Here is a 14,701-nt window from a genome sequence, read left to right as displayed (position 1 = left end):
CATCAACCACCCCCTTTTTTTGCCACACATGCTTTACCTTCTTACAAAAAACAACTAGCCTTAAAACACCCGGTTTACAGAGTTATGCTTTCCACCAAATAAATGTAAAAACTGTGTCATTTTGCAAGACAGGAAGTGGTGGAAAAGGTATGACTTTGAATTTGAACTCAATACTTGCAATTATTTATTTTTTTGTCCTGAAGTTTGGCCCCCACAGGCAGCCTTCTGTAAACATACCACATTTCAGTTTAATAGCTTCAACACTTTTTGAGATATAGTCCTGCAAACACCAAAGCCACATCCCAAAAGCTTAACATGGTGGAAAGAGATTTGTGCTCTTAAGGGCACAAAAAAATGTGCCCTTATATTAATTACAAATGCGTGTACAACTTTAAGGGGTATATTTACTAAACTGCGGGTTTGAAAAAGTGGAGATGTTACCTTTAGCAACCAATCAGATTCTAGTTAGCACTTATTTAGTACATTCTACAAAATGACAGCTAGAATCTGATTGATTGCTATAGGCCACATCTCCACTTCTTCAAGCCAGTAGTTTAGTAAATATACCCCTAAGTGTTTCTGCAATAAGTCTAATATAATGTTATGACTTATATAATATCACTTTTCTTTTACTTTCAGATCAGTCCATATTCAAGTGTTTCTCTACTAAGCAATCAGAAAATGTTTCCATCTTTCTTCAGGACGGTTTCAAGTGATAAATTTCAATCTATGGGACTGGCTCAGCTTGTTTTGAGATTTGGTTGGACCTGGATTGGTCTTGTGGCAACAGACAATGATTATGGTTTTCTAGGAATTCAGATAATAAAGCAAGAGATAATCAACGCAGGAGCATGTGTAGCTTTTACCGAATATATTCGTTTAGGTCAACCAAATCGCAATGCTCCACATATAGTAAATGCTATTAAAGGGTCAACCGTTAAGGTTATCGTTGTATTCTCTGTTGATGTTGAATTTGTTCCTCTTGTGAATGAAATGTTGAAACAGAACATAATAGGAAGGATATTTATTGGAAATGCAGGATGGTCCAGGTCTCCCTTATTATCAATAAAAAACTATATTCAGATTTTAAATGGTGCTCTTGGTTTAAATGGAGATGATTATCAAGTTCCAGGATTAAGTCAGCTCCTCAGCAAGATACGTCCTTCTGAGTCAATGGGGGAGAGCTGGGTGAATGTGTATTGGGAGACAATTTTCAATTGCAAATTTCTGTATGGGAAAAATCTTACTGGTTCTTTGGAGACCCCAGGAAAAATATGCACAGGAGAAGAAAGCTTAGATGATGTGAAGAACAGCTCCATCTATATCAGCAGCTTAAGATATTCTCATTATATATACATGTCTGTAAATGTTTTGGCTAAAGCTTTGCAAGATCTGAAGAGCTGCAAGGAGGTTGAAGGATCTTTTTCTCATGGAACCTGTGCAGACATTTGGAATTTCAAACCATGGCAGGTAATAAAATGTCTAAGGTTTAGGTGGAAATATAATTATGTATTATACTGTGTCAGGGATAAGCCCCTCTAGCTACTCCCTGATTAAATATCTTATCATATATTCCAACAGTCATACAATATATCACCTCTATTTTGTCAGGAAACCACACCTGAACCCCTTTATTTGTCGCAAACCGCCCTCTGCGCACTTGTGACTTGGAAGCTTACTGTAAGGGAACACACAGGATTCCAATGCAAATCTCCCACTTACCTCTCTCTAAGGCTACAGATTTCACTGGTCCCTTTTCTCAACACAGATGCACGATTCCCACCACTCAGCAACTGAAACCAGCTACGAATAAGGCCCGTAGCAAGCCTATGACTTAATCACTCAATTGCGCACCCTCTGTGCTCTGGTAGCTAAATAGTTAAACCTTCACAAACTGGTTTCTAAAGAGTTAATCCAGCCAAGCAATCTGTCTCTTCTAAATTGGCAATGGATTCTTTTAGAGCAATAAGGGCAGAACTATTACATTTTAGATTTAATATACAAAAAGTACAATGCTTACAGATAATAAAAACAGTTAGATAAAGATTTGACATACAAATAAAAAATGGCAAACAGTATAAAGACAAAAGGGATAAAAGTACAGAGCATAACCTACTTATAATAATCTGTATGCCTGGGGGTAGGCAGAAAAGATGGACAGTCCTTCAATTAGATTGATTCCCCGAGAAGGTTACCCTTTGTCCCTTCAGAACACAGGTTTTTAAGCAACATGAAATGGGATGGTTCTCACAGGGGCAGCGTTTAATGCTAATCGGGTGTTGTGGCCTTTGACACTTTTTCAATCACCATTTACATGTTGCCTGATTTACTAACCAATTCTACTATGTGATCTTTTTTTCTGTAGAGCGTTACATTGATCCAATTTTATCATTAATAAATCCCCTATGACTCTATTCACATTTGTTATCAAACACGCCTAACTACAGTGTATTCGCAGAGCTTACACTCATTTACTTCCTTTCTCTGTGGGGCAGAATTCTTAATTTAACATATGAGCTGCCCTTCATCATGCTTTTGTGGAATATGTGGTTGATCACTACTTTTATTGATTTTAAGGGGCATATTTTAAAACTGAATTCTTTTGGTCTATATTGCATATAGTCTATGTCAGCACATGGCCTCTTTGAGCCAGACCACATGCTGAGTGGTACCTAAATGTCTATTCAGGTGTCACAAATAGGCTATATCTCACCTCAGGAGCTCTTTGAAGCTGCCCCCAGGTGACACTTCTATCTTCTCACACTGGCATGTGCAAAGCCATCCAATAAATTTACATCAGACTCTCTGACTTGACATTTTACACTTTAACTAAACTTATCAATGGACTAATTTGATATAACCTATTTACACTGCAGTTATGATTTACCCCTTATATATAACTGCAAGCTCTCTATGTTCACGACATGCTGTATAAACATTGTGGGCCTGATTAATCTTTGATTGCAATGTGAAGCCAACTTGCATTTAAAATAATGCACCTATCTTGTACACATGTATGCCCATATCCAAATACAAGCAGAACTCAAGAAATGTTTCCATTTCAACATGGGAATAAGTATCCTCAGACTATACTGTCACAAATCAATGTAGAAATACAGCTAAGCCATGGATAAGGTGAAAAAACAAACAATGTTTTTTGCTGGAGAGTATGAACAGATGATGAAATAATGAGCTTGCAGAAATTACCAGATATATAGCAGTTGCAGGTAAATTGGGAGGTGAGGAAAGATTCCAGGCAGCATGTACAGGGAAATGCACAAGTAAGTCCCAGGTTCACATAAGAAACAGGTCAGCAGAATGTTTGTTGAGAAAGATCTCCAGCAGCATAAATCCAGGAGCACAACAGGAGGAAGTGACCACAGAGTATAACATCAGGATGTGACAACAATAACCAGCAATGAATGCTGGGAGAGACAGGTTTAAGAAGGTACACACCCAGGTGCATGGAAAAATTGGTGAACAGGTTAACCCCTAAAGCAAACAAGAAAGGCACAATAGCAGCACCTCTGGTAATCAGAGGTACTGCTGCAATAATAATAAAGGACAAAAGGCAGGAGCTGCCAGGCAAGCAGCATGTAATGCATAAGCAACAGGCAGATCCTGACATATACATTACTTGCCGTATGCAGACTGACAAAACACGCATGAAATACATAAATCATGATGTTCTTAATCTGGGTAAATACTGATGCAATTATTGTGCAGATCAAACAATAAACACTCTTTTATTCAGATATTGCAACAATGTATACACTCCCGCAGTCATGTTTTATCATCAAAGCAAATTGAATCATTTGCTTTGGTTTTAGAAAGTTACTAAAAATCACATTCAATGATAGAATAATGTCAAGCAAATGTGGGAGTCTATATGCACTCAAGATCAGTAGCGTATGCAAATACATGTAGAGTGTGTACAGTCACAATCTTTTCAGCAGATGGTTATGAGAGATGAACACCACAGATCAGAAAAGAAAATTGTGTAGGTATGTACACATGAATTGTCATGGTCAACGTAAATTTCAGTTGTTGGTAAAATCGTTACAGAAATCTCCTCTGAAGTAATTTTCAATAGTGTGTATACTCATCCTCGAGGCTGAACATTGCCTACGTTAGTCCACTCCTTCCCACCCTTGCTCCTCCCTTCAAACAGCAAATGAAAGTGTCATTTGCGTGTGAACATGAATTGCATGCAATTGCGTTCACTTGCAGAAGTCCCGTTCTGTGCATGAGCAATTTTATGTAATATACTGCACGCAAATGGACTTGTGTTTGAACATTAATCAGTCTCTGTATGTACATATGTTCTAATTATATTTAGCAGGTGCATACATGTATAAAATATATCATTTTCAAATTAGTAATAATTGCGCCAATTTCCCTGTACAGAATGTTCTTTAAATATTATCCTGTTGCATCATATACTTTAAACAAATTAAATGCGAAATTATTTTTTGGCTTTCTTATCAGACTTTTAAAATAGCAAGGTGATTGAGCACTTTATATTGTCTTCTTAGTCTAATCTATTAGGGATTAATCAATTTTCCAGAACAAGACTCATCATTTGTGGAGCATTAAGTAGATTTAATTTATTATTCTGTTACTGTTAACAAATAATCTTCTTTTTCTACCACACTACACAGCTTACACACTATATAAGGAGAGTCAATTTCACACTAAACAGTGGTAAACACATTTACTTTGATAAGAATGGAGACCTACCTACAGTCTATCGTATTGTGAACTGGCAACTGAGTCCAGGAGGAACTGTAAAGCTGATTGACATTGGCAAATATAGTAGTTTAGCGATTCCTGATCAAGCTCTGACCATCAACTCAAGTCTGTTGCTGTGGCCTAAAGGAGATCAACAGGTGAGAGTCCAGAATAAACTGCAAGGGATATGCATCTATCCTCAATATTAAATGATCAAAGTCAACAAAAGTTTAAACAGAATTGTCACAAACACATTCCCAGTTGCCGTGACTTTGGGGTGGTTGCTATATGAGGTCAAACGATTCCAGCCCACAGTCTCTCTTTACCTGTCCAACAGGTTATAGACCTATTGAATTGCCCCAAACAGCGCTCACACCCCCACACACTTAAGGTTTGCCACCACCTATTAAATACGGGCAATAAGACCCCAATATACTGTCCCACGCTTGCATTCAAGGCTTCTAGCTGCTCACAGACTAGCAAGACCCATACAAGCAAGCAAAGGGTTAACTCTTCACACCCTCAAACTGTTACACAAATGTAAATGCAGCACACACAGCTTGTTAATCTAATATATCAACAAATCACACACATTCTTCTTAACAGGCTAATGGATTCGTTAGAGTATTAAGGATGCAACATATTAAATTATAGATTTAATATACAAAATTATAGGGCCTACAGTTATAAAAAAATAATGAATAAACAATGAATAGATTGACATAACAAGCAAAGCAGGTTAAAATAAAAGGGGTTACATTCAGAATAGCAATTACTTGAGTTGCCTAATCTGTGGCATGGGAATTGGCTAGGAAGATGGACAGTTTATCAAAGTGAATTGATTTTAGAAAAAGTCTGACAATTTTCTGTATCTCATCTCAGCATTTTAAAAACACCTTTACACCCTCTCCCTGCCCCCAGGGGGTTGTGGCCTGTGACATTTTTTCAATCACCATTTGCATGTTGTCTGATTTACTACTCAATTCTACTATGTGACCTAACTTTTCTGTGGAGCGTCACACAGAGTCAATTTTATTATTAATAAATCCCTTCTGAATCTGTCCATTTTTTGATACAGTGTATTCGCAGAGCTTACACTCATTTCCTTCATTTCTCTGTGGGGCAGAATTCTTAATTGAATATATGAGCTGCTCTTCAACATGCTATTGAGGAATATGTGGTTGATGACTAGTTTTATTTATTTTAAGTGGCATATTTTAAAATTGAATTATTTTTGTCTACATCACATATATAGCGCACGTCAGCACATGGCCTCTTTCAGCCAGACCACATGCTGAGCGGTACCTAAGCGTCTATTCAGGTGTCACAACCAGGATATATCTCCCCGCAGGAGCTCTTTGAAGCTGCCCCAGGTGACACTTCTATCTTCTCACACTGGGATGTGCAAAGCCATTAAATACATTTGCATCAGAATCTCTGTCTTCACATTTTACACTTTAACTAAACTTATCAATGGATTCATTTGATATAACATATTTACACAGCCGTTATGATTTTTCCCTTATAAAAATCTGTAAGTTCTCTATGTTCACAACAAGAATATATAGCAAAGTTGTTAAATCCTTAGCTCGTCCTTATTGAATGGCCGCTCCTTATCAACAAAAAAATGAAAACAGCACTACTGGGACTTCTTTTTAGTAGCAAAAGTTAAATGGTCATATTGTAATTTTTATGAATGAAAGAGATACATTAAAAGTATCCTGATGAGGATGTTTTCCTTTACAAGCTGAGGAATTCAAGTCCATAAACATAGAGGACGATTTTATGCACCTACCCGTAAAATAGGAATCACCTTCTAAAATACAACTTCTCCACTCCTACCAACTCATTTAAATAATCAGATCTCGCATCAAACCACCTTACTTTTACACACTACAAATATGTGCACTTCTGCATACAACACAATCTAGGCCCACAAATGCTCTTCCTCATAAAAAAAGGGAGAGTTTGGGCAAAACAAGACACATGATATCAGAAAACTTTCGCAATGCACTGTTGCAAATACTAAATGACCTTTATTGTGTCAGGAGAAGAAATACTTCATAATATGGTAGAGAAGAGTGAAAAACTTCAGCAGTGAATCACAGATTAAATTTGAGAACTAGAGAAACACACACAGAGGCTCAAACTGCAGACACAAACAAATGCACAGTATATGGAATCTCATACAGATACACATACAGTAAACACAGAGATACATATATAGATATGAGACTTATTACAGATACACATAAACCATAGATACTCTGGGTACATGAGATCTCCCTTTCCAGCCTCTGTCCCACCTCTCATGGAGGCACAAGTGTAAGATGCAAGCATGCAGCTTCTATTTTTGGGTTTGTGCAGTAAAAATGGTTGGATTTCCCTCAACACAAATGGCCAAGTTCAACTTAGCATCAGCCTCTCAGTTTTCGTTGTAACTAATATGTCTGTAATGCTTCCTTTATTTATGGTTAAGTAAATAATGCTTTCGGAACACAGCAAAATGGCACCAACAAGTCATGATATTGACTATACTTAAATAATATATATTTTTAAAGAACATTAATACAATAAGATGACATATTATCCCCAGGTCCCTCGCTCGGTCTGCAGTGAGAGTTGTCCTCCAGGATTCAGGAAGGCTGCTAGAAAAGGACAACCTGTCTGCTGCTTTGATTGTGTTCAATGTCTACAAGGAGAGATATCTAACCAGACAGGCAAGTCAAGAGTTTTCTGACCTACATATCATCATCATAATCATCACCACCTTTTTATATAGAGCCACTAATTCTGCAGCGCTGTACAGAGAACTCACTAACATCAGTCCCTGCCCCATTAGGGCTTACAGTCTAAATTCCCAAACATACACACACAGACTAGGGTCAATTTGTTATCAGCCAATTAACCAGCCAGTATGTTTTTTGGAATGTGGGAGGAAACTGGACCATGCAAACACGGGGAGAACATACAAACTCCTCACAGATAAGGCCATGGTTGGGAATTGAACTCCTGACCCCAGTGCTGTAAAGCAGAAGTGCTATCCACTTAGCCATCATGCTGCCACATACGTATTTTGTGAGGAATAGGAATAACAAGGTTGTTTTGTAGTGATTAACATTATGGAGATTATTGCACAATCAAGAACAAACTGGAAACATTGAAGTAAAGCAAAAATGAGTAAATGCTACAATGAAATGCTGTGGTTAAACAGTCTTTTGTTGCATCACTGATACATACTAAATCTCTTGAAGTATTCCTGGGGCAGATTTACAGCCTTTAGACAAGGCAAGACAATTCACAATGTCTTTTGAAGCAATGCTGAAGCAAATTAACACAGAGTCCAGTAATTATGGCAAAGGGATTGTGAGTGGAGCTATGTGTAAATATTTTGTGGATGCCAACCAGTAGACAAAAGCCAGGAGACGAACAGAAACAGACTTCAATGATGCCACTGGATATCAGCAGGGGCAAACGCAGGATTTGTAGAGGGGGGTTTCCACACCATGTCGCCAGTGGGCGTGACCAGCATGCATGGGGGTGTGGCTATAATTTTAGACAGTGCTTGGCTGCTCTCCAACTCTTCCTATCCCCATCATATACACGGGCAATGCTGCATGCACTACTGTTAGGTGCACACAGCTCTCCCTTTTCAAGCAGAGCTGTGTGAAGCAGGAGCAGGGTCCAGCCACCTCAATTATACAGTGCCCCAGGCTTGGAGGTGGTTTCCAGGCACTAGGAAACCCCCCCTCGGTTTGCCTATGATCAGGAGTCCAACATGGACACAGCCAGAACCCAGCAGATTTGTAAGATGCAATTCAAACATCAGAATACAAATCATGTAGAACCAGAAACTGGTGCAAGGTCTGTTACAAACTTGGACAGGATACAGGAGCTAAGAAGAATGCAAGTCAAATGCTAACCAATTTTATCACTGGTCAGGCATGAAGGCAATAGTGCAGCTCACCAATCAGATATTAATGGAAGGCACACCTGCGCCACAGTTCAGACTTGATTAAAAGTAAGGATGCAGAGAACAACCAACTGAATTCTAACAGACAGGCAGTATAGACACTAGAACTGGGAAAACTTTACATGTGAAAGTGACAGTAGATAATATATCTTGAGGGCTTGTATGAACACATTACCCCTCCAACTGATTACTATTTATACTCTGCTCACTTAAAGACTGTACATTTACTTTGAGTATTGCAGGAGATATATGTTAATTCTTAAATTATTATGAAAATCCTTCAGATATGAAACTTTTAATAGATTGCATTTTTTATTTTATTGAAGATTTGAAAATGTAATGCTAATTTTTCATAAGAATATATTACAATTCGGTCCTGTGTTCACTTTAGATCATCTGGAATACATAGACATTAACTATTACAAAGATATTTATATAGGCATTTACCACACTTGGCTGTGGAATTTCACACTTTCACCAGTGAAATTTTGCCTTAAGTGTTACTAGTAGAATGACTTGACTATCGTGGTCTCAGCACCAGTCATAGATTATAGCTAAATTTAAGATTGTTTCTCCTGAAATTTTCACCTTTGCAAATCAGCTTGTTCTGCCACAAAATGTGATATTTATGCATACTTGCCTGCTCTCCTGGAATTCCCAGTAGGCTTCCGAATTTTTGGGAGTCCACTCGGACTCCCGGAAGAGTTGGGAAACCTCCCGAATTCGCCGAAGTTCACGGCATTGAATGGCAGGGCTTAATTGCGTCATTAAGCCCCGGCCCCGCTGTTCAATGCCGTGAATTTTGGCATTCTATAGTGGGAGTGGGGCTATGGTGACGCAACAACATCCAACGCCACTACGCCCACTCCTACCCTCTGTCACATGACTTCTCCCCCGGATGTATTTATGTATTCATTTTACCACAGCTTTGTTTTCAACTCTAATATGGTAAATAAAAGCAGCAGCAGGCTCTGGGTGCCATTAATATCTACACAATGCAACACATTAGATCTGCAAATGTTGCAATGTCATGATTTACACTTTTTGTACAGATCTATTGGGGTCACTAATTGCGATGGTAGTCTTCAAAGAGACGCTGTAAACTCCGACAGCACATATCCCGACATAATGACACCGATGGTGTCATCCCCGAAAGAATTTTTAGACCGACTGCTTGAAAAATTGATTGTCGGGGTTTACAGCGTTGCTTTCATGTACCCAACTCACTAATTGATATGTGGAACAAGGTGGGTGTTTTTGTTTAGGATGACGGATAGAGGTGATTAGAGTTTTTTTGAGACTATGTTAAAATGCGTTGATAAAGATGGATAATGTAAATATTTTAAAGTGTTTTGGAACACGTGGTACTTCACACATGTGCCACACTATACCAAAGACTTACAGGGCCTTTAGGGTTTTACCAGGGTTCCGAGTTCAGTAATTATGAACAGTAAAAGAGCTGTGTAGCGATTCTATCAGATATAGTCGATTCACTTTTGCCAACCTGATTTAGCTCTGGCAGTAGCAGAGGCACAAAATGTAACAAATCCCCAGTCTATGCCAGGGACCTCCACAAGGAGGTTTGGGTTATGCTGATGGTGGGTTTACAGATTGCGGCCCTTTGCGCTGCCTACAGGTGTAACAAGCTGATATCAATAGCAGGAAGAGTCTGGTAAATGTAGCCAGGACTGGTACAGAAATGGGCTGCAGGGTGCTAAATCAGCTAACTGAATCAGTATCAGAACAAGCTGGGTGAGATACAATCAGGTATAAACAGTACCAAACGACAGGCAGAGGAGATGTCAGGAACGATCTGGGTCAGAATACCCAGGAATCAGTCACAATATTTCTGGAGCAAAGGTTTGGAGCCAAATACTCCTGCACAGGCCTATGCACAGAGCAGGTTTAATAGCTAAGCTGATGAATAGGGCAGATCACAGTTCAGAACACATGATTACAGGTTCAGTGCTGCTCTTAAAGGGCCATTATTATTATTATTATTATTATCTTTGACTTATAAGGCGCCACAAAGGGACCGCAGCGCCGTAAATTACATATACAGAAAACAGAACCAAGACACAACATGATACAAAAATATATATAAACACGGGTAACAGGGTAAAGCAAATCATATTATATCTGGGACAGATAGGGAAAGGGATGATAGAAATCAGCGAGAAGAAGGCAAAAGCTTAAGAAAACAGGGAAAACAGGGCTAGCAAAGCAGGCCAAGAGGTACAGAGGGTGAAGGAACAGTAGAGGTAGCACACAAAGAAAGAGGGCCCTGCTCATGAGAGCTTACATCCTAAAGGGAAGGGGTAGACACAAATAGGGTGGTACTAACTGGGGGAGAGAGCCAGGACAAGGACGTTAGGAGGAGGACTGATAGACTTGAATAAAGAAATGAGTCTTTCGGGCACGCTTGAAGCCTTTGAGAGTAGATGCTAACCTGATGGGACATGGAAGATCGTTCCACAGCAGGGGAGCAGCCCGGGCAAAGTCTTGAAGACGAGAGTGAGAGGAGGGGGTCAGTGAAGTAATGAGGCGGCGGTCACAGGCAGAGCGGAGGGGGAGGCTAGGAGTGTAGGTAGAGATGAGATTTGACATGTAGGGAGGGGAACATTGACTAAGAGCTTTAAAGGTGAGGGTGAGGAGTTTAAATGCACTTTTTGTTGCACGGAGTAGGAGTGTGGCACATGGTTCTGAATCTGTAGCAAAGAGAAGAGTAGAGGGAGCGTGCCAGAATGGTTTGAGAAGTAACAGGAGAGTAAAGTGTGACAAGCTGACAGACAAAATGCCTTAAGGTTGGTCAAAGCCTGCACAGAGGGATATTAGATAATCATGTCTAGATTATGATTCCCTGTGTATAAGTTGTTATTAAATAACAAAACATTTTTGGGTGAGTTTGCTTTCAATAGACTATACCATAGCATTGCTTAGATATGTTGTTTTAGGTGCTATACCTGACTATTACTTTCATGGTACGGGGTACTAGAGTGATAGCTCACACTATAAACCATAGAGTATCTTTATTGCAAAATACAACAATATAATGCAAAACAGTAACAACACTTTATACAAACAGACTTAACAACAGTTAGGTGAGTCACCAACCTCTTAGGTAATACCTTTACTCACACAGTCTCTGTAAGAATGACAGCAGTAAAATCCTCATAAGTAGTGTATGATGTAAGAGTCAAATTGTTGCACAAATAATCATCCCTGATGTCATTCCTGGGCATTTCCTTATGGATAGAGATGTCAAATTGCAGACACCAGCCCCTCAGCCACGACACCCTCAACCAGCTTTGTAGGGAAGTGACACTCAGTCAACCTTCTCCTGTAGTCACATTTGGATATCAAAACCAAAGGTATCTACTGATGGAGATCAGTGGTTTATGCACGACTTGCATAAAAAAGGTATTCCTGACAATCCATTCAACAGAGCTGGTATAATCTGAAACTCATTCACAGCATTCAGCATAGAACAACTGAGATCCATCCAGTTCCTTATTTAAAAGGGACTCAAATTCCTATGATGTTGGGATACATTAGACAAAAATTGGGTAATGTACCACTTATACCTAATAGTTTCGGTAGGTGTATGAAATCAGTATTATAAACTCTTAAATCACTGCTTCCTTTTAGCATGATACAACACATTGATAACAAATTAATGTGTAACGGTACCATATATGTTCTATCTTTCAGATTCTATTAACTGCATAAGATGTCCTTGGGATCAGTGGCCAAATTCTGAGAAATCAAAATGCCTCCCAAAGTCGATGGAGTTTCTTTCTTATGATGATGCATTGGGAAAAACGTTAGCTACAATCAGCATAATATCTTCACTTTTCCCCCCTATTATTTTGGGTCTTTTCATCTTACATAGACAAACACCTATAGTGAAAGCCAATAACTACTCTCTAAGTTGTCTTGTATTGATGTCACTGTGTCTTTGCTTCTTGTGCTCTTTAGTATTTATAGGTTTCCCCCACCACCAGAAATGTCTCCTACGTCAGGTATTATTTGGCCTGGCCTTTACTTTGTGTGTCTCAAGCATTTTGGCTAAGACTATCATGGTGGTGTTTGCTTTTATGGCCACTAGACCAGGCAGCAACCTGAGGAAATGGACGAATCCACAAGTCTCCTATATGATTATTTTTTCTTGTTTCCTGATACAATTCATTTTATGCATCACTTGGGTGTCTATAGATTCTCCATTCCAACAACATAACACTAAAGCTAATCCTGAACTTATCATTGTTGAGTGCAATGAGGGATCACCTATTGCATTCTGGACCATGCTAGGTTATCTGTTTCTTCTGGCCACCATTAGTTTCATTGTAGCTTTCCTGGCTCGAAAACTTCCAGACAGGTTCAACGAGGCTCAGTTTATTACTTTCAGCATGTTGGCCTTCCTCAGTGTCTGGGTGGCTTTCATCCCAGCCTCGCTCAGTGCTCAGGGACAATACACTGTGGCAATGGAAATCTTTGCCATTTTGGCATCCAGTTGGGCTCTGGTGATCTGCATGTTTCTTCCTAAATGTTTCATCATATTATTTAGACCAGATAAGAACTGTCGACATCTCATAATAAAAACCAAAGATTAAGGTCAACAGCTCTTTTCTAAATATGTAATACATAGAAGTTCGAAAAAATATAATTTTATTTATTAATGGATTGGTCTCTGTTTTTCGTGTAAAATGATCAAAGTCTATATCTATTATTAGCAGGGGAGGGCTGGCAAATTTTAGCCAGGGTGGCAAGACTTTACCGAGATGACTTCTGCAATTTCCTTAGGTCTTGAGCCCTTCTATGGATAGTTGGAACCATTCCACTTACTAGACGGAAGGCTGGTTAATAGTATTAGGGAAAACCCGTTGCAGGTTCCGTAGTGATCATGTTCATCAGACTAGAGACTTGTTTTACAAATAGAGGATGGGCCCCACATGCTGCATCTAGCTTTGTTTTATGCAGTATATGGGCCTGATTCATAAAGGAATGTAAACTGCGATTTTGTCCGCAAAATCACTCTGCGCATGCCCAGAACTGGCTCATACGCCAAAGAAAGCAGCTACATTCAATTCAACTTGAAGTGCATAGGTCACTTAGTACAAGTTATGATTTCAGGGACGGAACGGGACGTTTGTCTGTAGTCAATGTACAGTAAGGATGTGCCAATCTCGAGCATACGTAGCATCGTCTGATCCAATCTCTGGGCATCTCAAGAGTACTTGCTTTTAAGCCATATCTCTTGCTCTAGCTACAGGTCTAGTCTAAGTGCCGATTACTGGTGATGACGGTTGAGTATGCATGCTATTACATGTGTTTGCATTCAGGAGCAACTATAAAACTTATTTTTATGTACAGTAGACATTCATTACAAACTAATAAATGTATTTTATGGAAAGAAAAAAACTGACATTAATGGAAAGGTTTTTCCTTCCTATGCGTTCTTTTTGTGATTTTATATTCCACATCGTTATTGGACGTACCCTGTCTTGTCCAGTAAAGCAGAGCAATTCTACACCCTTATTCATCACTGCACGAATCTTCACATCCATTCCTTGTTTTTATTATTATTTATTAATATCTTTTATTTATAAAACGCCACAAGGGATCTGCAATGCCGTACATGACACATACAGAAAGTAGTGTTTCATAATACACATTATACATGAAGAACAAAATACAAAGACCAGACACACTGAATGAAAATCAATACAGGTAACACCGTAATGCAGATCAAGTAATTTGTGGGACTTCTAGTGAGAGTGAAAGTAGTAAAAAGCGAGAACCAGACCTAAGCTTAAAAAAAAGGCTAGAGAACCAAGTCAAGAGGTACACAGGGTGATGAAATATTAAAAGGAGAACACAAGGAAAGAGGGCCCTGCTTACATCCTAAAAGGAACAGGGGAGAAACAAATAGAGTAGTATTGATTGGGGGAGTGGGAGTGAAAGCCTGAATATGGGTGGTAGGAGGAAGACTGATAG

At 39.1% G+C, this 14,701-nt stretch overlaps 1 protein-coding gene across 1 annotated transcript in view; it reads left to right on the top strand.

Annotated features, from left to right (window-relative positions):
- The window catches only part of LOC142150554 (extracellular calcium-sensing receptor-like), a 43,302-nt gene extending 29,985 nt beyond the window's left edge, over nucleotides 1–13,317 (top strand). Inside the window, exons 3-5 of the mRNA XM_075205751.1 lie at nucleotides 640–1,470; nucleotides 7,328–7,451; nucleotides 12,416–13,317. Coding sequence (XP_075061852.1) covers nucleotides 640–1,470; nucleotides 7,328–7,451; nucleotides 12,416–13,317 — 1,857 coding nt within the window. The remainder of the gene's footprint in view (nucleotides 1–639; nucleotides 1,471–7,327; nucleotides 7,452–12,415) is intronic.
- The last annotated feature ends 1,384 nt before the right edge of the window (nucleotides 13,318–14,701 follow it).

The sequence above is a fragment of the Mixophyes fleayi genome, chromosome 4, assembly GCF_038048845.1.
Source record: "Mixophyes fleayi isolate aMixFle1 chromosome 4, aMixFle1.hap1, whole genome shotgun sequence".
Taxonomy (NCBI): domain Eukaryota; kingdom Metazoa; phylum Chordata; class Amphibia; order Anura; family Limnodynastidae; genus Mixophyes; species Mixophyes fleayi.
Note: the sequence above shows the minus strand (reverse complement) of the source record. Positions and strands in the feature narration are given on the sequence as shown.